Source organism: Pipistrellus kuhlii, unplaced genomic scaffold (assembly GCF_014108245.1).
Source record: "Pipistrellus kuhlii isolate mPipKuh1 unplaced genomic scaffold, mPipKuh1.p scaffold_m20_p_34, whole genome shotgun sequence".
NCBI classification, from domain to species: Eukaryota; Metazoa; Chordata; class Mammalia; order Chiroptera; family Vespertilionidae; genus Pipistrellus; species Pipistrellus kuhlii.
In genome coordinates this window covers 4938722-4963544 of record NW_023425534.1, presented here as the reverse complement: position 1 = coordinate 4963544, position 24823 = coordinate 4938722, and the positions used below count along the sequence as shown (strand labels likewise).

Here is a 24823-nt window from a genome sequence, read left to right as displayed (position 1 = left end):
CTGGAGGGGACATGTAAAACGGGTCAGCTTGCTGGGTTTATCGCTGAGCCCCGTGCTCATTCTCCGGGGACAGACACTGATGTCTAGGGCTGACCTTGAAGACTAGGACAGCACTTACTGAGCATAGAGGTGCTGACCACGAGCTGCCAAGCAGCTCTCCTGGGGGCCTGGTCATCTAAAAGCGCCACTCCCAGCCAGCCAAGAAGGTACACTGCCCACGAGACAGGTTATATACACGAGATCTCTCAGCAGGATGAAATTAGTATGCAACCATTAAAAGTAATTATGAGGTAGGGAATGAATGAGAGTGCACATGTCTGTGTATCCTCTTTTATTTTTATTTTTTGCTAATCTCCCAAGGATATTTTTTCATTGATTTTTAGAAATTGGAAGGGAGGGTGGGGACAGAGGGAGAGAGGGAGTTTCAGAGAAACATCGATTGGTTGCCTCCTGCATGCACCCAGACTGGGGCCAGGAATCGAACCTGCAACCCTTCAGTGCATGGGCTGTCTCTCTAACCATTGAGCTCACCAGCTAGGGCTGTATATCCTCTTGATATCCTAATTCATTGTGTTCTCCTGTCTGTCCCTCTTTATTGTCTTTCTGACACCCAGGTTCATTTGTAGGCTCTGGGTTTAATATATAGAGAGGCAGTTTCCATTTGTTCTATAGAATCACAGATATAAATTCTCAACTGGATGTTCTCACTGGAATATGGAGTAGAATGTATACCCCTTTGCCCATGTTAAGACGGCAATAGGAATTGGTGTCCACCAGCTTAGAAAGATCTTACGAGGCAGCCCTCTGTTCCTTCTGGCCTCAGTGCATGTCGAGAGGAGATGGGAAATCTGGTCGGCCTGGCACTTCTGCACACTGTTGTGGCCCGTTGCTGCCCAGGCCTCTGTCTTGTTGAGCTTGTCTGTTGTCAGGTCTTTTCGCACAGACCAACGTCACTGGGGTCTGGTTTATGTTGTTAGTGCTCGTTTGCTGTCGAGCGGGGCTTTGAACAGCTTGCCCTTTGTGAGGCTCCAGCGTTAACGGAGGGGCACACAAGGGAGTGTTTATAGAACTGGCTGAGAGAGCTCCCAGCTGCCCCATAAAACGAGAGCTCCTCATTAGGGGGGGCTTCTAGCAAAGGTGATTTTTTTCCCCGTGAGCCAAACGTCACAAGCAGTTTCCATTTGCGCTGTAGATTCAGAGCGGTCTCTCCCACTAGTCCCATAAAACCACCTCTGAGCTTAAAAGGGGGAATATTTCAAAGGACAGGCTTGTGTCACCCAAGTAGGCAGGAGACTGGGGACTTAGCTAGGAATACTGAGTTTCCATGGAGGCTAATTTATCCCACACATTGCAATCAGGGCCTTGTCTGCCAGCCTGGCAGCCTGAACAAGCTGCTTCGGAAAAGCTCGCAGTGGCAGCATGGCTGACTATTGCACTGGGAGACTTTAAGGCATAGTAATTCCTCCTGAAAGGAAATAAAAAACTAGGGGGGGGGGGCAGCTTAGGGGCTGGAGGGGAGTGTCACCATGATATCAGTGAGGGTGTTAAGATGGAGGTGTAGTAGGATTCCTTTCTCTTGAATAGCCAGTGAGAGAGAAATAATGAAAACATCCCATCCAGTGATTTTATTCATTCATTTCACAATTATTTACTGGGCGCCTACCGATGCCCAGAGTAGAAAACTAAGACAGTGTCCCTCCCATTGCAGAGCTTACAGTACACTCTGCGTTATTATTTCAGAGCCTTTCAAATAGTACAGTTTTTTTAAGGGAAAGGGTAACACCTAATAGCCTGTGACCTGCTGGGCCACAGTTTCTTCGTATTAAAATGGGAATATAAATAATAGTGTCTACTTCATGGGGTTGCGATAGCACATGTAAGCATTTAGCACAGTGGGCTCTCAATAAATCTAGGTATCTTTCTGTTGCCATTATAATACATTGTCTCCCATGGTAGAGCGCCAGATGTCGTGGAGGAAGGGAAAAAATAGCTAAAGTCCCAAACAAGACGACAGACTCTTGAGCACCAAGGGTCTTGTTCACTTTCCAGGACCTCCATGTCTGTGTTTGCATTCAGCAGCAGCCTTAGATGCACTGGCGATCCCACGGAAGAAAAGGAGAGAGAAGCGTAGCTTAGGGAGAAAGTCCTATAGGAAAATGAAATAAAAACAGGAAGGAGGAAAGATTAAATGGGTGGTAACCGCTGGCTATCTTAAAAATTCCTTCTTTGAGTAGTAGTCAAAAGTAGGTGTGTACAGTCTTCTTTCCTTCAAGTCTTCAAATGAGAAACTAAGAACTTAATATTTGTGTGTTTATTTTATTATTTATTTATTTATTTTTATTAAATTATTATCTGTGTACATATCTTACCATTGCCCCCCACCTCCCATATATGCCCTCCCTCCCCAGAGTTTTGCGTCTATTGGTTATGCTCATATGCATGCATACAAGTCCTTCGGTTGATCTCTTATCTCCTCCAGATCTCCCTACCCTCCCTGCTGTAATTTTTAAAAAAATATATTTTATTGATTTTTTTACAGAGAGGAGGGAGAGAGATAGAGAGCTAGAAACATCGATGAGAGAGAAACATCGACCGGCTGCCTCTTGCACACCCCCTATCGGGGATGTGCCCGCAACCAACGTACATGCCCCTGACCGGAATCGAACCTGGGACCTTTCAGTCCGCAGACCGACGCTCTACCACTGAGCCAAACCGGTTTTGGCTCCCTGCTGTAATTTGACAGTCTGCTTGTTGCTTTACTGTCTCTGTATCTATCTTTTGGCTCATCAGTTTATAATGTTCTTTATTATCCATAAATGAGTGAGGTCATGCAGCGTTTCTCTTTCATTGACTGGCTTATTTCACTCAGCATGATGTAAGAACTTAATATTTGAAAGGGACTCTTTCTCAGGCTGATCGCACTCATTTTTCATGGATGTGTTTTAGTCCATTTAGTCAAGGTTGTAACTGACCAGGAATTGAACCGGCAACTTTTTGGTGTGTGAGATGGCACCCAACCAGCTGAGCTACACTGGCCAGGGCTTAGCCTCATTTTATTGATGAGAAATTTGAAACTCAAAATTAGTTTGAGTTATGGCCACCCAGCTTATAAGTGGCAGAATTGGACCTCCAGAAATGCAAATCCAAGTCCAAAGCTGCCTCACCGCCAGCCTCACCTTAATAAGGAAGAGGCGCAGGACCGCTTTTGTCATAGGGGGCTGTCCCCAGTCACTGACAGCATTGGGGAAAATCACTGCCCATGTGAGCTTTAGTCTCCTCGGGAGTAAAACAGATTGAAAATACCTTTTCCTTCATTCTCTTAGGGATGTGTGAGGTCAAGGCAGTGAGAGGTTGGAAAGATTGTTTGAAATGTGCTTCGTAAGAATGAGACATTAGGTTATTACTTTCACAAATGTTAACTGCTCCAGTTCATCATATTTCTGGGCGGTTCCCTCTTGCTTTTATTGGAAGAAATGTAATGGTACTCAGATTTTTAAAAATAATATTTATGTGCTCACTTTGGCAGCACATACACTAAAATTGGAAGGACACAAAGAAGATTAGCATGCCCCCTGTGCAAGGATGACACGCAAATTCGTGACCCGTTCCATTAAAAAAAAAAGAAAAGAATAATAATATTTATAACAGTAATCTCTTACCATATTACCACATTGGACCAAAAACCTGGAATTTCCCAAAACCACTTAAAAATGAATTTGAGTCAAATAGTTTGTACTCAGGGCAGTAAACTGGATTGTTGCTTGTTAAACCAGTCTAGACTTCCACGTTGTCTGTCACATTTTGCTCCCTACCTGTGAACAGATATAATCATATTGTCCTTGACTTGCTCAAGCCTGTGCCTTCCCTCCTAACTTCCTTTCATAATTCAAGCTTGGGGTTCGTGTTATGTCGGCTGCTGCTTACCCTCTTACATAGGTTCCCACTGGAACAAGGTCTAAGTCCTGCGCTCCCTGCTTTCAGGACCATTTGCAGCCTCTGATGAACTGACTCCAGCCACCAGGCCTTCCTGCATTACTGCTAGTTGCCCCAGTATAGTCACAGTCCTCCAGTCCCTGTTGCCCGCAGGTGACATCAGCAAAGAAGGGTGGTGTTGGTGAAAGGCATCTTTCTGCCAGAGACCAGGCAGGTAACACTGGATGTGGTTCCTTTGCAGCCTGCTGCAGAAGTAGGTGAGGGGGCATCTGAACTCGGAGGAGACGAGATGCCAGGGGAGCAGGCAAGGTGGCTGCACAGCCACAGTCCCCGGGATTTGCTGTCATTGACGTGGGTGACCCAGCCTCCCTGTCATTTCTGCGTTGCCCACAGAGCCCAGCGATTTTGATCTATTTTGATTATTCTTTTTTTTAAAATATATTTTATTGATTTTTTACAGAGAGGAAGAGAGAGGAATAGAGAGTTAGAAACATCGATGAGAGAGAATCATCGATCAGCTGCCTCTTGCACAACCCCTTCTGGGGATGTGCCCGCAACCAAGGTACATGCCCTTGACCGGAATCGAACCCGGGACCTTTCAGTCCGCAGACCGACGCTCTACCACTGAGCCAAACTGGTTTCGGCTATTTGGTTATTCTTATTACTGAAGGCAACTGCGGCAAAAAAGTAAGAGTTAAAAGTTCAAAGATACCACACCTGGTTCTGCTGTACAACAGGGACAATTTTGGATCCAGAGTGGCTAGTTGTTAAAAGGCAGACATGTGCTGCCTGACGGAAGAAGGGTTGAGCAGGCAAGCGTCCTGTCCACCAACTGTGCCCCCACAATGAGTATGCGAACAAGATGAAATCATTCAGGCTGAGCTTTCTGAGGGGCAACAGTAATTGATTCTCTGCATCCTCAAGACATTGTCCCCAACATGCTGGTGAGCCACCTGCCCATAAATGACCCCACGCCTCCCATGCTCTGACATTTTGAGTGTAACCACCTCATCCTTTTGTTTTCCCAGCATTAATAATAAGCTACAGCAGCCAGAGGCCGCTGCTGGGGTGTTGGAATATGCCATGAAGCACTTCGGAGAGCTGGTAAGTGCCTCATTTCTTTTAGAAAAGTAAGAGGTGGCCACCTGGCTGGGGATGCACTTGGCCATGACCTTGAGAAAGTTACTCTCCTTGTCATTTTTCTTATTGGTAACAGTCTGATATAACTTACCTATACCTATACCTATACCTATGCCTATGCCTATGCCTATACTTGTACCTATACCTTAAGGATGAAGGAGACAGTGGCTATATGAACTCTATTCAAAGTGAACACAGAACCCAAAGACAGATTTATCAAACTCTTAGCATGCGCCTAGCCATTTGCTCAGTGCTTTCTATACTTCATCTAATTCAGTCCTCACAACAGCTTCATGAGTAGGTATTGTTGTTATCCCATTTTACAGATGAGACTATGGTCTCGACAGGATAACAACCTCGCATGAGCTGAGAGAAGGGATCAAAGGCAGAACCGCGTACTTGAACCTGGGCAGTCTGGCATCAGAGCCCAGGAGTTTAGGCCTGACCTGATTTATCTTTGTGTCATCTGTGGTAGCGGCATTGCCACTGGCCCACAGTTAACACTCAGTACATCAGAAAAAAACCATGGCCAATTCTCCAGAAAGAAATATACTATAATTTATACCTGATATTGAGTGATTGTTCCATTTCATTATTGCTTACATAGCTTCTTCTCTCCTGCCATCTTTGCCCTACCAATATTAAAGTGTTTCCATTACTCTCTGTGGTCCTGGGAGGGTGCTTTGGTAACTTCCTAACCATATATAAAGCATCGACTTAATCAGCTTAGCATTGACTTCCTGGAAGGTCAGGCTGTTCTGGGTGCATATATTTGATAACCCTGCATTAGTAGTGTAGGTCACTTACTCTGGTTTGCTTTAATCACGAGCCCAGTCTGTTAGAATAAAGAAAATTGTGACTACTTCCCAGGCTTTTGCTACACACAAGGAACGAACCCATTATGGGAATATTTTGCTGTGTTGAGCATAGATCTGTAACTGGACTAAGAAAGCATCTCTCCAGATGACAAAACAAAAAGGACTGTGTCTCTTCCATCCATGCCACCGTCCTTGTTTGCAGAGGGAAGAAAGTTGGCACAGAGGGCACTTAGGCAGTCCACCCAGACAAAGATGTACTCTTCTTTGATAGCCTTAGAGCTCTAGACCACAGTGAGTGCCAGTTTGAAACCACGATGCCACAGTCACCTGGTATTCGGGTGATCTCCAACAGATGGTTTTTACCCCAGTGGCTGAGAATGCCAACCTTGCATGAAAGTCCCTCTGTCTGCAGCTCCTAAAGGTGTCCATTAGCTTCAGGCTTACCGCTAAACCCATGGTTGGTTTTCCGTTATATGTAGGTAGCTGAATCATATTAAACTTGACAATGGTTTGCTTTTTCTTGGCAGAGCCTGTGCTTTCTCAGCACAATTTATGTAACAGCAATCTCATTAGAATTTTGTGTGATTCATTGCTTAAACCTTATAGTTTCTGCAATCTATTGCACTTCAAAATATCCTGCCCCCTACCTGACCCGCTCCATATGCCGCTCCCTCTATTTTCTGCTTGTTCATACTGTGCGTGCCACTCATTAGTCATTAGCCCTTCCTTGCTTTTCCATCCTGCATAGAAATGCAAAACAGGAAATCCTCCAGTGTTGCTTTTTAATTTAAGAGTTTTTTAATTCCTCGCTGTCTTTGCAGTCACTCTTTCTCTGTGAGTTTTCTCTTTCATGTTGAGGCACATTCAAAACAGGCTTGGAAAATGAAGCTTAGGTAGTGTTACCTGCCATTTTGGGAGCCCCACCATCCACTGACATTGGAGAAAAGGCTGTGGTGGAAGCAGGATTAGTTCGGGAGCAGCAGAGGGGATTGCCTGCTGAAATAAACGAGGGGAAGTACAAGTTAATGGCCTAAAATGGAAATGACCTTCTTACAGGGGTTCAAAAAGAAAAGACCCTTTCAGCGAGCTTAGAAGAGTTGCCGTGAGTGTACATGGTACTCAAATATCCGTTTTATTTAGAAAGGAGAGAAGGGCAATAGAGGGAACTAATATGGGCCGTGCATTATATCATATAAATTCCACTGCAGAACCATACGGTTGTTAAAGAAATCCCTGGAGAGCCACTGCCCTGGTCTGGTAGAGAAATAGTCACTTACTAAGCTGGTGATGAAGCCCAGAAAACAAACTGAGTGGAGGGCAGATGGAGGGCAGACTGAGACAAAAAACAGCCCCCTGACCATTTAGAGAGCCACAGTCTGCAGCACCTCTTCTCACGTGGCTGACACTGCGTTTCAGCGTGGCACACCATCTGCCAGTGCTGGAATCCACCCTTTGGCCCTGGCACTGCTGAAGCTGCCAAGCACTGAGCAGGAGGGAACGTTGGATGGGGGACTTGAGGAGGAGGGGGAAAGGTTTTCCAAAGAATTTTAAGTGGTACTATTATATTGTATTTTAAATTATTTCCTGGAAATTTAAAAATGCGTGAAGAGATGCAGTGAATCAAAAACCTTTAAAAAGTGAGCTGTTTTCCTCCAGCAAGTATGTAGATGTGGCCTGACTTTCTGGCCCCAGCAAGCAAGCAGCTGCCATCCCTGCCATGTGGCCGCCATCAGCACTCCAGCAGATCAAGGCCTTGGCACCTGCAGGAGCTCTCTTCGGGGCTTCCTGCTGTCCCAGATGGTTCCTCCTGTCCTCCTATCCCTGCACACTGGCATTCTGGTGGCTTCTGTATCTGGGCAGGAAATGATGGGGAGGACATGACCTGACATCTACTCTCAGATTATCCCAGGATCGTTCATTCCATCGGTGTGCCAAGAACCCAGCATACCTCAGACATTCTCAAGTTCTTTTCAATCAAGGCCAACACATACTGTGACAGGGGAAGTGTCATCCATACAGCACAGCACCTTAGGAGAGAATGTGGATTAAAACCGTGCCCCTCTTGTTCCCCAGGCCTCACCATAGTCCTTCTTTTCCACTTGGCAGGAGATCCAGGCCACCTGGTATGAGAAACTGCACGAGTGGGAGGATGCCCTTGTCGCCTATGATAAGAAAATGGACACCAACAAGGATGACCCGGAGCTGATGCTGGGCCGCATGCGCTGCCTCGAGGCCCTGGGGGAATGGTGAGCTGCAGCGGGGTGATGACCGACTGGCTGCTGGAGAAGTCCTGTTCCCCAAACAGAGTTCTCTAAGTTTGCTTCCTTTGGTATTTTCCCATGAATATTTCTGTCTCTGTTCTGTCTCCGTGCTAAATAGAAAAAAGGTTCTTTAAAAAAACAAACAAACAAACAAACAAAAACTTAGACTTTATCATGCTCTGGGACAGGACAGGCTTGGGTTGTGCTCTGGATCTGCACCTGCTCCTTCCATCTGCCTCTTGACCTTGACTGACTGATGAAGACCACATAGGTCTTCTTTGTTAGCACTTGCCAGTGAGTTTAGGAAAAAACAAATGGCCGCCTCTTCAGGTGCTTCGACTTTCCTGAATGCTTGCTTATATGGCCAGCCCCAGGCCAGGCTCTGGGTGTAAAAAAGACAGAAAACAAGGCCTCCGTTGTGAGGTGGGCGAGCCAAACACATAACAGATAGTTACTAAAGCCTGAGCGAAGGTGGCCATGGTATGAACTCGCGACTTTACAAGACCGAAGGCTAATCATGCAGTTTCCCCTGGAGGAAGGGCCGAGGTTGGGAGGCAGGTGAAGGAGAGAGGGGAGAGGGAAGAGGAGTTCCAGGTAGAAGCAACAGTGGTGCTCAGTTGAGAACACTTGCCTACATCTTGCTTTGGGGAATTTATGGAGACGGTGAAGAAAAAATGGTTTTCATCTGTTGTTTAGCATCAAGTGCAGTTTTTTTAAAATAATAAAAAAACAAGCCAAAACCGGTTTGGCTCAGTGGATAGAGCGTCGGCCTACAGCCTGAAAGGTCCCAGGTTCGATTCCGGTCAAGGGCCTGTACCTTGGTTGCGGGCACATCACCAGTAGGGGGTGTGCAAGAGGCAGCTGATCGATGATTCTCTCTCATCGATGTTTTTCTCTCTATCCTTTTCTCTTTCTCTCTGTAAAAAATCAATAAAAATATATATATATATTTTTTTAATTTAAAAAAAAGATGCCATACTCCAGTCATTAAATAGTTTAACTACAGTTTTAAATAGTTAAAATGCCATACCACTTTTCCTCATGAGCAGATTATCTGATCTTCTGTTGGACATAGAATGGTCCTCCATTCATTCATTCAGCCAGTATGTATTGAGCACTTTTTCTTTGCCAGCATCTATGCCAAGCCCCTGGAGCAGACTACCAGGCTGTTGTAATGCAGCGTGAATACAGGGGAACTGTGGAAGGTTCAAGAAAGCTTTCAGTTGGGAGTGATAACCTACTTGGACCTGTGCAGTGAGGAAGAGCAAGCAATGTAGATTCAAGGTTCTGAAAGTTCAGTATGGCTGGAAGGTCAGGTGTGATGGGGAAAGAGGTAAAAGGTGAGCAGAAGAAGTAGGCAGGGACCATAGCATGTGTGTGTGACTTATAGGCCAAGTCAGGCATTGGGGCTTTAACCTAAGAGCTACTGGGCAGCTATCCAAATATTTGAAGAGCCATAATTGACAGGTTTATTTTATAAAAAGACCCGTTAGGGGCAAATTGAAGAGGATTAAAAGAATGCCATGGAGATAGTAAGACAAGTTCAGAGGCTGTCCAAGAGGAGAGATGATGGTGGCAAACAGGGAAAGATGAAGCAGTGGAAATGGAGAAGGGCTGGATCCAGAAATGTATAGGAGGTGGCTTTAGCGGGATCTGGTCACCTTACAGGGGTCCCTGATTGGAGAGCCTGCAGGCTGGGCTGAGGGAACCCCCTCATCTCCCCCCCCCCCCCATGCACGAATTTTATACACCAGGCCACTAGTTTAGTATAAATGTCACAACCTCACATCAAAGTCTTTTGCGTTGTAATCTCAGCCCACTTCTTCAGCCCATTTCTCAATGACCTATGCCTCAGAATCTGCTCTGGCCAAACTATTTGCTCTTCTCCAAACCCCACAGAATTTTTTCTCTGCATTTGTTCCTTCTGTTTCCTGAATTGCCTACATTTTCTTCTGCTCCTTTGCCTTGTTTTTGAAATCCTGCCTCATCATCCAAGGTCTACCTTTTCCTCCTTTGAAATCTTTCCTGGTTCCTTCCCCTCCCACCTTTTCTAAATTAAAGACAACTACTTTCCTTAGATGGGTTAAGTATGAACAGCTTGGATATATGAGAAGAGATCTTAGATCAATTTTCTCTAGTCCACCTATGTGACAGTTGGGAAACTGAGCATCTTAGAAGTTGGCACAGCCAGCCTGAGGTCTCCCAAGAGCCCTGTGATCCAGGTCTCCTGACACCGCAGTACTCAGTCCCATTTACCTCGGACCTCTTGGGTTCTTTCCAGTTTTATAATCACCTATAAAGTATAAGTGGCAGTGATGCTGACCAAGGGATTTAAGAATGCAGCAGACTAAAAGATTTTTAAAAGAGATGAAGAAGCAGAATTCTTTTCCTGATTATATGAAGATTCCTTACATGGTTTATTCAGTCAGTTCAGTTAGAGTATAATTTTTAAATTGCTTTTGCTTCGAGTATATATCCTGAACATGTCTGAGGCAGGTGTTCACTAGAGTTGGAATGATCTAGGGCTACCACTGAGCTAAGCCCCTACCCCTGTGCCCATATTCATCTGTCTCTAGGAAGCTGAACTACAGGAGTCAGCCTCCAGCCCCATAACGCACTCAGCCACAGCTGCAGCCACAGTGAGCCTCGGTAAACCCCCTCACCACACTGCTCCTTGGATGGCCTCTGGAGCCTTGAGAACAGGTTATTTGGAGTCAGCCAATCACTTAGATGTTCTAAGTTTGCTGCTGCTCTACTAGGTAAGAAAGTCAAAGTCTTAGGATGAAGCCTTTACCTATTCCTCCCCGGTGTGCAGTAAGATGTGTGAGAAAGCAGATCCTCATGTTTTCCCCACACACAGTCTCACATTTTTCATTAATTTGATTTTGTTCTCTCCCCCCCCCACTGCCTTTGAGAGTTAGGACTCATATCTTGTACATTCTTTTTTTTTTCTTTTTCATGCTTACTTGTAACAAATACTGTGGGAGAGGAACCCCACCTTCCTGGGTAGAGTTCTGACAATTGTTGACACAGCCGCAGCTTTGAAGGCGGCGCCTGTGTCCACTGTCAGGGCCTCCTTCCCAGAATGCTGCGCATGCACTGCTTCCTGCCCCGTCTCCTGGGGTAACATTCACAGTGTTTCACACTGAGCTTGCTCCCTGCCTCTACATGAAAAGCAAAGCTAAACCTTAGACTCTCCGCCCGGAAAGGGGTAGATAGCCCTGACAAAAGGCTAAAGGGATGCTGAACTGTTTGTGACAACAAGCTTTGGATTCTATCCGTGCATCTTTCATCAAGGCATGTGCCTTGTTCTCTCTCTCTCCCCTAAGCTCCAAGGGCCCTTCTTTTGCCTCTGTAATTCGTTTCCTGAGCCCACGCAGCCCAGTTGGCTCACTTTTTCTACCTCTTGGATTTTCTAAATAAACTTCTGCTTTTATTTTTATTTTTTTTGGGGGGGAGGATGAGTACCAGAGTTTGTTGAGCATTACTCATAATCTCAATACCTCATAGTCTTTACCCACACTCATGGTAATTGTGCAGACTTCTGAGAATAAGCAGTGTCTACCTATGACCATTGAAGAGCCTTCTTCTTTGGTGCAGATCGATTTCATTTGAGTTTCATTTCAGCCTACAGCCATTGGTATAATACTTCAAAGAGCCAGTTCTCCCTATAGCTTTGAGCTAAAAATGAATGTCCAGATGTGTCTCTTCAGATTGCTTTCTCTCTAGGCCTGCCAAAGGGAATGAGCTGGAGTGCACTGGCATGCGAGAGAGGGTATTTAATATTTATGAAGGGGCCAGATGTTCAGGACATCTCACATCGCATCAAGTTAGACATGGTCTCTATCTTCGATAAACTCACTGTCAGATAAATTATGCGTACCAGGCCATAAGAACAACAAATTGCCAGTCACTTCTCTGTCATGTGACCCAGTTGAAAGTGCTTTTGATTTAAAGACTCCTGGTTCAAGGCAGGTCCCTATCATCCGGTTCCTCTGCGGCCGCCAGCTAACCCAACAGGCAAAAAGAACAGCGAGTTACAGAGGTGATTTTGGTTAACTCAAGTGTATAATTCTTTTCCTCCAGGGGTCAGCTCCACCAGCAGTGCTGTGAAAAGTGGACCCTGGTTAATGATGAGACCCAAGCCAAGATGGCCCGGATGGCTGCTGCAGCTGCATGGGGTTTAGGTAAGGCTTCCCTCCAAGGCACCTAGTCAGTGCCGGCAGAGGGAGGCTGGGTGCTCACATCGGAAAGCAGGTACTGCAGCTGTAGGTAGGATGTCAGATCTGCAAAGGTGTCAAACAGTCTGTGCGCCTCTGTCTTTTACATCTGTCCCTACCGGATGGTTTTGGCTAACTTGTTAGACTTGTGTAAAAATGGCTTTGCACGGGGAAGCCAAGGAAAGCAGTGAGCAAGCATCAAAATTCAGATAATTTAGTGAGGTGTATTGGTTTGGTTTTGGGCTTGCCTTTTGCTTTAAACAAGTTACTGGTTTATTTTCTTTCTTATTAAAGAAACCCCAAGGTAGGAATTCCCAGACTAGTATTCTGTCTCCATTGTCGTTAGCCTTTTTCCATATTTCTGCTTTGCATGGGGCCTCTGTGTTCAGTCTACCTCACGATCCAGTACAGTTGCTGGAGCTCCAACCATCGTGTCTTTAACCCAAGCAGGAACAAAGAGAGAAGATAGCTGTCTGTCTCCTTTTACTTCTTAACTTTCCCAACACAGACCAGTACAAAAGTGAAGACGATCATATAATGAGCTCCCATATGCCTTTCACTATCTCTAACAATTATAAACATTTTAACAATTTTTTTTTCTCCCTTCTTGCTGCCTGCCTTACTCCCATTCTTCAAATATTTTAAAGCAGCCGAAACCAGTTTGGCTCAGTGGCAGAGCGTCTGTCTGCGGACTGAAAGGTTCCGGGTTCAATTCCTGTCAAGGGCATGTACATTGGTTGCGGGCACATCCCTGGTAGGGGGTGTACAAGAGGCAGCTGGTCGATGTTTCTCTCTCATCGACGTTTCTAGCTCTCTATCTCTCTCCCTTCCTCTCTGTAAAATATCAATAAAATATATTTAAAAAAAAATATATATATATATATATATTAAAGCAGAGGTTTCCTTTTAACCCCCACAGACTGTGGTTTCTGACCTCAACCCCCAGGTGAGAGGATTGCCGTTGTCGGTTCCAGAGACGTTAATGAGAGGGGAAGGGTCCATAGGATGTTGCAGGAGAAGAGCTTCACCCGTCAAGTCCCGAGGAAGGTTACAGAACCTTCCGCCCCCGTTCCATCTCTCTGGAGTCACAGAGCTTATAGCCTTTCCTTTCATGAGCTCTGGGCTGGATCCAAAGCATTTTTCAAAAATAAATTACTTCCTGAGGAGTCATTGTTTGCTATTTTGCTTTTTCCCAGAGGCATAGAGGATGGATGAGCTACTGGGCTGGAGGGAAAGGCAGGAAAATGCCTTATGAAATTGGCAGCCCCGCAGTTTGCAGCTAACGAAGCTGATATCTTTTCTGCAGATGGTCTTGGAACTCCTGGCATTCGATGCATGCTCACCCCACCAGGGGAAGCCATTCCGGCTGCATTCCTGGCTGCAGCCATTTTCCCACTCGGCCACGACACAGGCTACTGTGCCATGACCTAGCCCATCTTTCTATTTATCTCTTCCCTCCCGAGGCAAAGGTGCTGCCAGAGTGAGACGGGCAAACCATTTGTCTAATCCTGCCCCCCTGTCTGGATGATGGCCATTTTCAGCTGTTAAGGGGGAAATGTAATTTCCAATGTACCCTTGAAGTGGGAGAGGCTTCCCTAGTGAGGATGAAGCCATCCCATCTCACCTAGGGAGACCTGAGCCGGTTCTCCGGGTGAACGAGGTACTGCATCAAACCCTCTTGTCATGCGGGCTTCGCACTCGGGCCGTTCCGCCCATCTTTCATGGAGCTCCCTGGGGCAGCGTGGAGTCCTGTGTTCAGAAGACGGACGTGGCTTTGTTTATGGGTGTGGCTTGCTCAGCCTCAGAGTGTAGAGGGTTCTCTGTAGGATTTTGATAGATCAGGCTCAAGTTTGTCTTGTTTGAACCCCAAGCTAAATGCAAGTAATAATGACAGGGTCTCTTTGAGATGCTGCCTTTAGCCTAGGAAGTTGGCCACCCTAATGCTTCTCTTCCCCCCACTGTGTGTGTGTGTGTGTGTGTGTGTGTGTGTGTGTAGGTCAATGGGACAGCATGGAGGAATACACCTGTATGATCCCTCGGGACACCCATGATGGGGCATTTTACAGAGCCGTGCTGGCACTACATCAGGACCTCTTCTCCTTGGCACAGCAGGTAAAAACCACATGTGTACTCAGACCATCTAGCAAAGACAAGGTAATTATGTGTGGCCTGTCAGCTCCTAGGCACACGGTGCCCGTGCAAACAGGCTGCCGCCCTTCAGCTCTGGAATCTGGCTCAATGAGCTCAGAGAGCACAACACTCAGAAGAAGCAGACTGCCAGCACATTAGCTGGGGCCACTTTCCCTGAGAGAGGGACAAGCGTGTTCCGGAAGGGACCATTTCATCGCTTTTGGAGTTAGCTTCTTGGATGCAGTTTCATCATTGCATCCTTCTTACCACCTTGCCTTGGTGGTCCTTGTCGTAGAGAGAATCTCTGTTTCCTCAGCCATCCCCCTCTGCGGCCGAAATCAGTCACAGGTTTCTCCTGGTTCTGTAGGGGTGTCGCACGTTGGTGACCTTCCAGAAAAGCCAGTGCTTTATTTGAAAACCCTGTGCTGACTTGCAGAATGACATAATGAAGTAATCATATCCACCCTGTGGGCACCGGGGGCTGTCTTGAATGAGGTGCTCGAGTAAATGACCTGAGCAGTTAAAGGATGAATGTAGTAATTAACCTTAAACATTCAAACAAGGAAAAGCTCCACATGATGGGTTTTTAACTGGAGAAACGGAGGAGGCTGCAATATAGTCCCTTGGCCGTCTCTGGGGCCTTGATTTAGTGACAAGAACTGAGACATGGACCATCCAGTCACTGGCCCAAAGGCCTGTGTTTACATGAAGTGGCCTGGGCATTCTCCTCCCAATGTCAGAGGCACTCTCATGAGGACAGGTCCTTCTCAGCCAGAGATGACCCCACCCCACCCCAAACCATGTGCGTGTTTGCATACTCCATTTTCACAAACGTGACCCACAAGGAAAAGTTGAAAGCAGGTAGATACCCAGATTGTCCTCTTGATATGCAAGAGCACGGTGATTCTAATCATACGTTTCCCCTCCCTCGTTACCCAAGATTTGGGGTGTCATCATAGATGGTAAGCCTTTGGCTGCCATACATTTCTGCCTTTTCCAAGAAACCAGTACTCTTCTCTTTCCAAGAAACCAGGTTTCTTCCCTTCTTTGGTGAATTTTTCTCTTTATCATTGGAATTGAAGCAAGACAGGTAACTTCCGCAGCTTGTTGAAAAGCCTGACAATAACAGCACTATCCTTAGCTCCCAAGTCCAGCGCTCAATTCCAGGGGCTCCCTGTTTCTCTCCTAGTGCATCGACAAAGCCAGGGACCTGCTGGATGCTGAGCTAACTGCTATGGCGGGAGAGAGCTACAGTCGGGCGTACGGGGTGAGTATCGTTTTAGAGGCCCAGTCAGCTCTTCTTTCAGAGTGTACTGCTGAGGACTCGCGGGCTGCTGAGCACATGCCTGCGTGTTCTCAGCAGATACCCTGCACCAGGAGTGACTGAAGTGAAGCCTGCCTTTTGGATGTGCATGTAGTGCTCAGTTGGAATGTGATTTGCTTTCGTCAGGCCATGGTTTCTTGCCATATGCTGTCCGAGCTGGAGGAGGTTATCCAGTACAAGCTTGTCCCCGAGCGACGCGAGATCATCCGCCAGATCTGGTGGGAGCGGCTGCAGGTGAGCCTGGTAGAAAGCCCTATTCGGCCAGCCCGCCCTTCTCATAGGCTTGTTTGCTTCGAAGCACTCAAAGGCTTTTCACCTGAGCCTTTAGCTATGAGGACTACTGCGTTCCAGCCTCCTTTTATTCTTCTCTGGGAATAGGAGAAAATGTCTTTTTTTTTTTAGTTTTTTTTAGTTTTTTATTGATTTCAGAGAGTAAGGGAGAGGGAGGGAGAATGATAGAGAAACATCAATGATGAGAGAGAATCACTGATCAGATGCCTCCTGCATGCCCCACATTGGGGATGGAGCCTGCAACCTGGGCATATATCCCCTGACCAGGAATTGATCCATGACCTCAGATTCATAGGTCGACACTCAACCTCTGATCCATGCCAGCCAGGAGAAGAAAATGTCTTTAATAAGTAGCACTTAAGGTCACCGGTTGAGAAACTTCACCTCAAAATCAGTGGCTCTCAGTTTTAGCTGCACAATAGTGTGAGCTGGAGAGCTTTTAGGAATTCAGACACCCAGGCCACTTCCCAGACCAAATAAATCCAAACTTCTGGGGATAGACCAGGAGCAGCATCTCCTTAGCCTACACAGATGAGCCCAGTGCGTGGCCAGCAGTGACCACCACAGCTCTAAGCCCAGTCGCTGGCCACCTGCATCCAGCTCTTCCCATGGCGATGCCTGATGTTCTCATTGACTAGGGCCTGTCGGGTACAGTTCCTCAGGTCATCGTCATCCCATGATCTCTAGTCAGACTTTTTCACAGAAGTGTCCCGTCCTAGAGAAGCTTTTCCATGTCCTCTCAGTGTTTTCATCGTGCATTCTGATCATGTTAGCATGTGGAATTATCGGTTCCAGGTCTGGGATTCAGCAACCTTTTTTTTTTTTTTTTTACAGAGAGGAAGAGAGAGAGAGAGAGAGAGTTAGAAACATCGATGAGAGAGAAACATCAACCAGCTGTCTCCTGCACACCCCCTATTGGGGATGTGCCCACAACCAAGGTACATGCCCTTGACCAGAATCAAACCTGGGACCCTTCAGTCCGCAGGTTGACGCTCTGTCCACTGAGCCAAACCGCTTTCGGCTCAGCAGTCTTCAGTGTTCTCGGAAAGGGCAGTTCTCCCATGCCTTGAGCAGGTAGGAGGGGAAGTCCATCGGCAAAGACAGCCTTTCCCGCTTCAGAAGCCATTGTCCCCCTGCTTGTCATATTCAACCTCCTCAGTTGTAAACTGTTTCCTCTTGGCCCAGTGCACACCTAATGCCAGATTCTGTCTTCAGAATTTGGTCAATCCGGGTTGTGCTTCCAGGCTTCCAGGAGGCTGTGACAGAGCCTTTTGACTGCAGGCTGCATTCCTGCCTAAGCAGCTCAGGGCACATTCCACGGGAGAGGAAAGAGAAGCGGGCAAAGGATCGCCTGTGAATATAGTAGTCATTTATGCTTTGAAGCGAGCACATGTAGTTCCTTCACATGTTTTATTAGCAATTATGAAATGCCCAGTGAATGTTTTGATGGAAAATTGTCTGTTGGATACCAGAAAAGGGCTGCACAGAGCAAGCATTGCCCACTTGACTGGTACACACCCTGGCTTCTTAAGTGCCTGTAATGGGGCAAAGAGTTTCCAAACCAGAGATCTGGTGATGTGCCCTGCGAACAGCGGGACTTGATCCAGTGAGAGATTTGGAAGGGGAGTGGACTAAATGAGTCTTGGGGCGGGGAGACCCATGTCTGATTTTACTGTGTCCAAGATACCATCATCGTCTTAAGCCTTCACCATTCCAATCTCAGAACAGCAGGATGTTTTTTGGCTGACCAAGGCCAAATTATTTCCACATCTGGGAGAAACGAGCAGATGGTGACGAGTCACCAAAACACTCACTCAGTATACATTTTCCTGTTTTTCTAACTTTCCAAATCACTTGTTTCTAATGGGATAGAAAGATAATGGTTCAAGGCCTGAAAATAAAGCTTTAAATCTGTGGTTAGAAATTTGGCTTTTGTGGATGGCTTGCTATCAAAACACTGAGCCAACTGCCCAGGCTGGGAGACAGTCATGTTGAGCACAAGTCATCTACGTTGAAATCCCCAGCCAGCATCTCCCTTGGGGCAGTGCGAGAGGTCAGCCCTAGTGGCACTGAGTCTCTTCTTGCCTTGGGTTCTTTATTTGGGCTCAGCCTGTGTCCTGTTTGTCACATTGAAAAGCCTGCCATCATTGCTCCCGGGCTTTTAGACATATTTCCATGGCAAACAGCTCATTTGGCTTCATGGAATTCACTGGTGAACTGGTAGATCTCAAAAACCCATCTCTTCGTCTCCCCTACTGGTAGTCTGACTACTTATCAGTGAAGTGGAAAAGGAGAAGCTCTTTTCACTTTAAAAAGTCTTTGGATATACGCCGGGACCGGTTTAGCTCAATGGATAGAGCATCGGCTTGGGGACTGAAGGGTCCCGGGTTCGATTCTGGTCAAAGGCATGTACCTTGGTTGCGGGCACATCCCCAGTGGGGGGTGTTGCAAGAGGCAGCTGATCGATGACTCTCTCATCGATGTTTCTAACTCTCTATCTCTCTCCCTTCCTCTCTGTATAAAATCAATAAAATTTAAAAATAAATTTTTAAAAATAAAAGTCTTTGGATATAAAATTAGCTTAGCTCCTTTGATAATGATTGAGACACTTTTTTAATTAAAAAAAATATATGTGTGAATGAATGAGGCACTTCCCCTTATATGTATATTTTTCAGTCTGAGACAAACAAAAATGAAGAGGAAAGACTTTTGCCGGGCCAGCATGGCTCAGTGGTTGAGCATCAACCTATGAACCAGATCATGGTTCGATTCCTGGTTAGGGCATGTGCCCATGTTGCAGGCTCAATCCTCAATGTCGGGCATGCAGGAGACATTGATGTTTCTATCTCTCCCTCTCCCTCCCACTCTCTGAAATCAATAAAAACATGGGGGGAGGGGTGGGAAGAGGAAAAACGGTAAACATAAGCAAGGACAAAAGTCTTAGTGCCAGTTTAGGGTTTAATAACCAGAAGTATAAGTGCTACCAACTTGTAAACAACACCATGTGAAATTTTAATTACTTACAGTTCTTTTTACACTCAGTTTTTTGGACTTTGAATGACACATTTTAAATTTAATTTCTTTGTCAGTGATAGTCATCTTTAACTAGAGAGACTAAAGCAAAGAAAAAAGTTAACAATATAGTATTTATAATTCAGAAAAGAAACTGAAATAATTTAAGTCCATTAACCTTCTCTGTAGCCCTATGAATCCGGTACTGTTGACTATATCCCATTTTACAGGTAAGTCACAGAACGTTCAGTAACCTGTCCAAAGTCACATAGATACTAAGTGAAAGAGTCAGGATTCACGTTCCCGAGTCCCTGTTCTCTGCTTCTCGAATTTTGAGGAGTCCCAGAGAGGGGTTTCAATTACAGTACCTGTCACTTGAGAAAGTTCAGATTATAAAATGAATCTCTTTCTGTTTCAGGGTGAATCTCGCTGTTGTTTGGGGGGAAGGGGTTTGAGTGAGGACATATGTAATCCTCACTTTTGAATGTTCCAGGGCTGCCAGCGCATTGTGGAGGACTGGCAGAAGATTCTGATGGTGCGGTCCCTTGTGGTCAGCCCTCATGAGGACATGAGGACCTGGCTCAAGTATGCAAGTCTGTGTGGCAAGAGTGGCAGGCTAGTGAGTAACCCCGCCCTCCCTGGGATGGGGGAAGCTAAGGGAGGCATGGCATGCTTGATCCGGTTCTGTTTATACCCTGACCTCTCTTGTTTTTTAAGGCTCTTGCTCATAAAACCTTGGTGTTGCTCCTGGGAGTTGATCCGTCTCGGCAGCTGGACCATCCTTTGCCAACAGTTCACCCTCAGGTGACCTACGCCTACATGAAAAACATGTGGAAGAGTGCTCGCAAGGTCTGTACCTGATCCTTCACCACAGGCCATGTCCTCCAGCAGGCTCACGGGCTCCGCCTCACTGCCGCCTCAATGGCATCCACACCATTGTTTCAGGAACTTTGCTCCTCCTGGGCAGCTATTTGGCCTGATTTCAAAAAGTAAATCCTATTCAGGGAGATGCCTATATACCATTGACCAAGCCAGTGATTTAATCACAGTTATATTAGCAAGCGGAATGTGCTGGAACACAGAAAAAGCACACTTTCTATCCCTCAGACAAGATGATTCGTTCAGTATCCAGAAGAACAGCATGTTTGTGAAACTTGAGCTTTCACAAGACCAGTTTGGTGCTTCAGACCGCTTGTCTCCTTTCCTGTCAGCATTTGGGGATTCAAAAGCACCCAGCGTGTGATGCTGAAGCCAGTGGGACCGGAAAGTCATCCTGCAGCCAGTGCAGGATTCCTCCTGCTTGATGTACAGACAGTCCTTGGGAGATGGATGTGCCTTGGGGGGTGAAAGGGGGGAGCGGGGAGGGCGCGGCTTCTATTAAGCAGTCTTCCTGCGTGGGGATGATGATGAACAGAAAGTAGGCCCTGGAGGCAGAGTGAGTACGTGCTGTGGCTCCTGCAGCCTCCTCCAGGGGAGCAGGCGGGGGCCCCACAGTGGGGCCTGCGGTGAGAGAGGAATGTGGAGCAGCCACCAGAGCCGTGGCTGCCAGAGAGCTGGTAAACCGCAGGCGTGTCTCTGCCCCAGGCGTACGTGGGAGATCCTTGGACCGGGTCTAGAAATGGACTTCTTTTGTGGGTTGTTAACCCTGTGACTATGTCAGCCACCCAGAGTCGGGTAGACAGTCCTGCCCCCAGGCACTGAGTCCTTGGGGTTCACTTCAATAGTAATGGCCCAAGTTGCCTTTTGTTTTCTGTTGTTCTTTGGGTTTCTGTTTTTTCAGGCTCTGTAAGCCTCCCAAGCCAAAGCAGTTCTCATTCAAAGCCTGACCTTCCTCCGGGCAAATGGGAAAAGCAGAAGGTGCTGGATCTGAATATAGTCTGGTTTCTTTCCTAAGGTGTAGCCTCCAAGTCTTTGAATGTCTTGCTGAAGGCAGGCAGAAGGAGCCTTTGGCTAATATATCAATCAGGGAGTGGCTTCTTTCAACTTAGGACCACAGCCCAACTTCTCCAAATTAAGAACCCAAGTTCTGGTGGGAGACCATAAAACCACATGGATAAAATTTAGAAACCTATTTAAAGTTAGGAGCTTGGACCTCAAGCCCAGAACTAGAGATGTAACATCTTCATAAGAGTTCAGGAGTACCCAAAGATGCCTTCTGAGTAACTGTGTACTGAACAAGGACCTGTCTTCTGTGGGCTTCACTTCCCGCCTTTAAACAAGGACTCTCTCTACCTGGCCCAAGGCAGATGCAAGTGTCTGGGGAAGAGCAGCTCTGTTCTGCAGAAAGCGTCAGGCACCGGTGTATGAATGTAGTGTTTTCTCAGTCAAAATGCTTCACAGAATTTAGCAACAGTGTGCCCTTTCTTGAAATGTCTATTGTCTTGCCCAGAAACCCGCAGGCGTCAAGAACCAGGAATACCAGGCCCAGCTTAAAGTTGGACCTGAGAGAAGCCCCTCTTCCAAGTGACAGTTCTGTATCTGTAAGGAGAAGGAATCATTATTCTCCTCCTCACTTCCTGGAGTGGAGAAAAGGAAGCATTTTTAATTCCTTGCAAATAAGTTGCCTCCATGCCACAAAGTAGAGAGATATTAGATTCTCCCACACGGGACAAACTCACTAAATTTCATATTGGGCTTCAGATCCAAACTGACACCCAGCCGCTCCAGAGCATCCTCAAGCAGGTGGGCAGATTATTTTTGGTCAGCACCTTGTTGCATCTCCCAAACAGCGTGTCAACCATGGGCTCTGAACACATCTGGCACCGGTTCCCAGTTCAGTTCTCACCGCTGGATGTGCACCTAGTCAGTCACACGAGTGATGCCACCTTGTAGTGACTGATCTTTTCAGCACTGTCTCCCAATTCTTTGTTTTTTCTTTCCAATATGGTCAGTGTAGAAAGGAACCTAAAGGAACATTTTATCACTTCCCAGGTGTGGGGTGCTAATGTAGTTCATTTTTCAGAGCCAGAGGTGAAACTCTGCGAACTCTGCGAAGGCAGCTGTCTGAGGGAAACAGGTGTCTCGTCAGCTTTTGGAACATCTGTGTGTCTGCCCTGTCCTCACGCATGGATCCACTGCCCGATTAAGAGTTTGTCACTCATTCTGGCTCTGGGTTAGCCCTAGCTCTTCTTTCATTTTTATTTTTTTATTTTTGAATCTTTTCAGTCAGGTTTCCAGTCTTCCTGCTTAAGAGGTCATTATGCAAGTTTAGGTAAAGTGCCTGACACATGGCCCATCACACATACTTCTTAAATGGTGTGTTTCCTATAGGCTGGAACCATAGGTTGGAGGCCAATATACGAATTCATGGTCAGGAGTTATGATTGATCCATTATTCCCAAGCACACAAGTACTAAGTGCCTCATCTTGTTACCCAACTATACCCACACCGGAGACTGGCCCTTTGACATATCAGGTGACCTCCAGGATCTTGATTCACCCAGGAAAGACCTCAAGGACAAATTGGAGTGAGAACAAAGCAAATTTTATTCAGGTGGAGGAAAAGAAAGAGGCCAGGGCACGGGTGAACTGTGGGGGGGAAAAAAAAGAACAAAAACAAAAAGTAGGTCCAGGTGGATGCAGTCCAACTTGCGAGGGAGGTGTGCCAGCCCTAACTCTTAAATTAACGCCAAGTACTTCCTTATGGTGAAAAGTATCTGAGGTTGGCCCTGGCCCCCAAGCCAGGGAGTTTCATTTTCCTTCAAGCCATCATCACTGACATGTTTCCTTTTTTTTAAAGAAGACTCATCTGATTTACTATAAGACCATTCTGACCTTGTTTATTTGAAGTGTTTATTCTTTTCCCTCCTCTTTTGCAGCCAAGAACACATAGCATGTTTTTTACATTCCCACACACTGGGTCTCCTCCCTATGCTAGTGGATTGAACTTTCACCATCTTTTTCCATTTGTGGGCTCATGTGTGGACCCAATTTATCAAGATGCTGTGTGTCTGGATGCGGTGGGCTTATACAGATGGCTTGTAACTTACTCCCAGATCTCTGGCTTTCTATTCTTCCCTAGTTCGGCTACCTGTCCCTAATGTCTGTTTTCCTGTTTACCAGGAACTTCTGTTCTAACTCAAATGCTCCCTGCTCTCTTGGCATGACATCCCATTGCATAAAAAGATTTAGCTGCTTGAGCATGCTCTGAAGATACTGCTACAAAGCCACCCTGTTTAACTGGGTGTCTGCTTAGCTAGTGACCTTCTCCCCGTGATGCACGGAGGGTTCACCTGTCTCTGGGTTCTGATTTGGGTACTGAGGATTCAGTCAGATTTTTTCAACTGTTTTTTTCTCTGCTGGAGTGTCCAAGATACCACGGTGTTTTAAACAAATACTAAAATTTTACTAGCTAAAATAATTCCCCCTAAGCCTAATTTCCCCCAGGGCAATATGTTGATAGTGAAGTAGGCAGTTATTTCAAATTACTTCATATGAATTGTTATTTCGGGTAGCCAGGCAAGTAGCTTTTCCAAGGCTTATTAAAGTAGTAATTACAATTGGCAAAGGAGAGCTGAGACTTGGATTGAAAAAATAAGAATCTTCCTGAAAAGCCCAGCTACCTCCCAGCATCATGCCCTGCTGGTCCTCTGTCGATTAAGTTCTTACCCTACGTTCAAGGTGCTCTGTGTAGAGAGGGGTGGGCTCACATGCCTGTTACATTGCCCATGAGGTTGGGCCCCGTGCCAAGTGGCTCCCTGTGCCTTTGTCTTGCTGCAGATCGATGCCTTCCAGCACATGCAGCACTTTGTTCAGACCATGCAGCAGCAGGCCCAGCACGCCATCGCTACCGAGGACCAGCAGCACAAGCAGGAGCTGCACAAGCTCATGGCCCGGTGAGGTCCCCACTGGCCAACACCAGTCACACCCCAGCCCTGCCATGCCAGCAGCCTCTGCAGCAAGGGGAATGTCCGAGGCTCCTTGGGCAGCCAGTTGCTTACATCTCTCACCATTACCTGGAGGGGTCCCAGGCAGCCATCAAATTGTGCTGCTCCCAAGCCTCTGCAACTTCTTTCCACAGGATTCAGCAGCCCCAGAGCACCCAGGTGTCGTTCCCCTCCTGGGTGTCAGGCTTCAGAGAGAGACTCCTTGTTTCTAAATGCCAGATGTGCTGCTGATTTGATGTGTGACTTTAGCTAAGTTACTTAACCTCTCTGTGCCTCCAGTTCCTCATCATATAAAAAGGGGATGGTGAGAGTTCCTATTTTTCTAGGGTGGAGTTAAGTGGTGTGAGGATTAATGAAGAGAATACGTTTTAAGCATTTGTAGCAGTACCTGGAATAGAGTGGCAGTCAGTAAATGCTAACTGTGAATATTGTCACTGTGAAGAATGGAGGAGTAGAGAAAGTGAGGGACAAGCCATATGGCATTCAGCAATAAGAAAATTACTCTCACTGCCGACACCCACAAAATTGGATTTGGGAAAAATAGGTCCATATAAATATACTGTCCCTGATCCCTGGTTTAAGCTAGCATTGAAGGATATAAAGGTCAAGAAGAAAAGATCTATATATATAAAAGCCTAAGCAATCAGCCAACCCTTCAACCAGCTGACCAGTAGCTATGATGCACACTGACCACTGCACACAGACACTCCATGCAGGAGCTGCTGAGCTGCCGGTGACTTGGCAGCTGTGGTTCTTGGCTGACCCACCCAGAACAAGAGAGGAGGGAGCCCAACTCCAGGGTGCGTCA

The 24823-nt window shown here is 46.5% G+C and overlaps 1 protein-coding gene and 1 non-coding gene across 6 annotated transcripts in view; both read left to right on the top strand.

The window, feature by feature from the left end:
• Positions 1 to 24823, top strand: part of MTOR (mechanistic target of rapamycin kinase) — a 104694-nt gene that overhangs the window by 58843 nt on the left and 21028 nt on the right. For all 5 annotated transcript variants that reach the window (XR_004992031.2, XM_036461033.2, XM_045570611.1 and 2 more), the window contains 9 exons: positions 4962 to 5037; positions 7998 to 8137; positions 12239 to 12339; positions 14369 to 14484; positions 15692 to 15769; positions 15953 to 16060; positions 19623 to 19748; positions 19847 to 19978; positions 23849 to 23964. Coding sequence is in view for 4 of the 5 variants with exons in the window: in XM_036461033.2 (XP_036316926.1) it covers positions 4962 to 5037; positions 7998 to 8137; positions 12239 to 12339; positions 14369 to 14484; positions 15692 to 15769; positions 15953 to 16060; positions 19623 to 19748; positions 19847 to 19978; positions 23849 to 23964 (993 nt within the window). In the remaining variant the exon portion in view is untranslated. The remainder of the gene's footprint in view (positions 1 to 4961; positions 5038 to 7997; positions 8138 to 12238; positions 12340 to 14368; positions 14485 to 15691; positions 15770 to 15952; positions 16061 to 19622; positions 19749 to 19846; positions 19979 to 23848; positions 23965 to 24823) is intronic.
• LOC118732097 lies at positions 3511 to 3617 on the top strand. Its single transcript, XR_004992051.1, has one exon. It is a non-coding gene; the product is annotated as a U6 spliceosomal RNA (small nuclear RNA).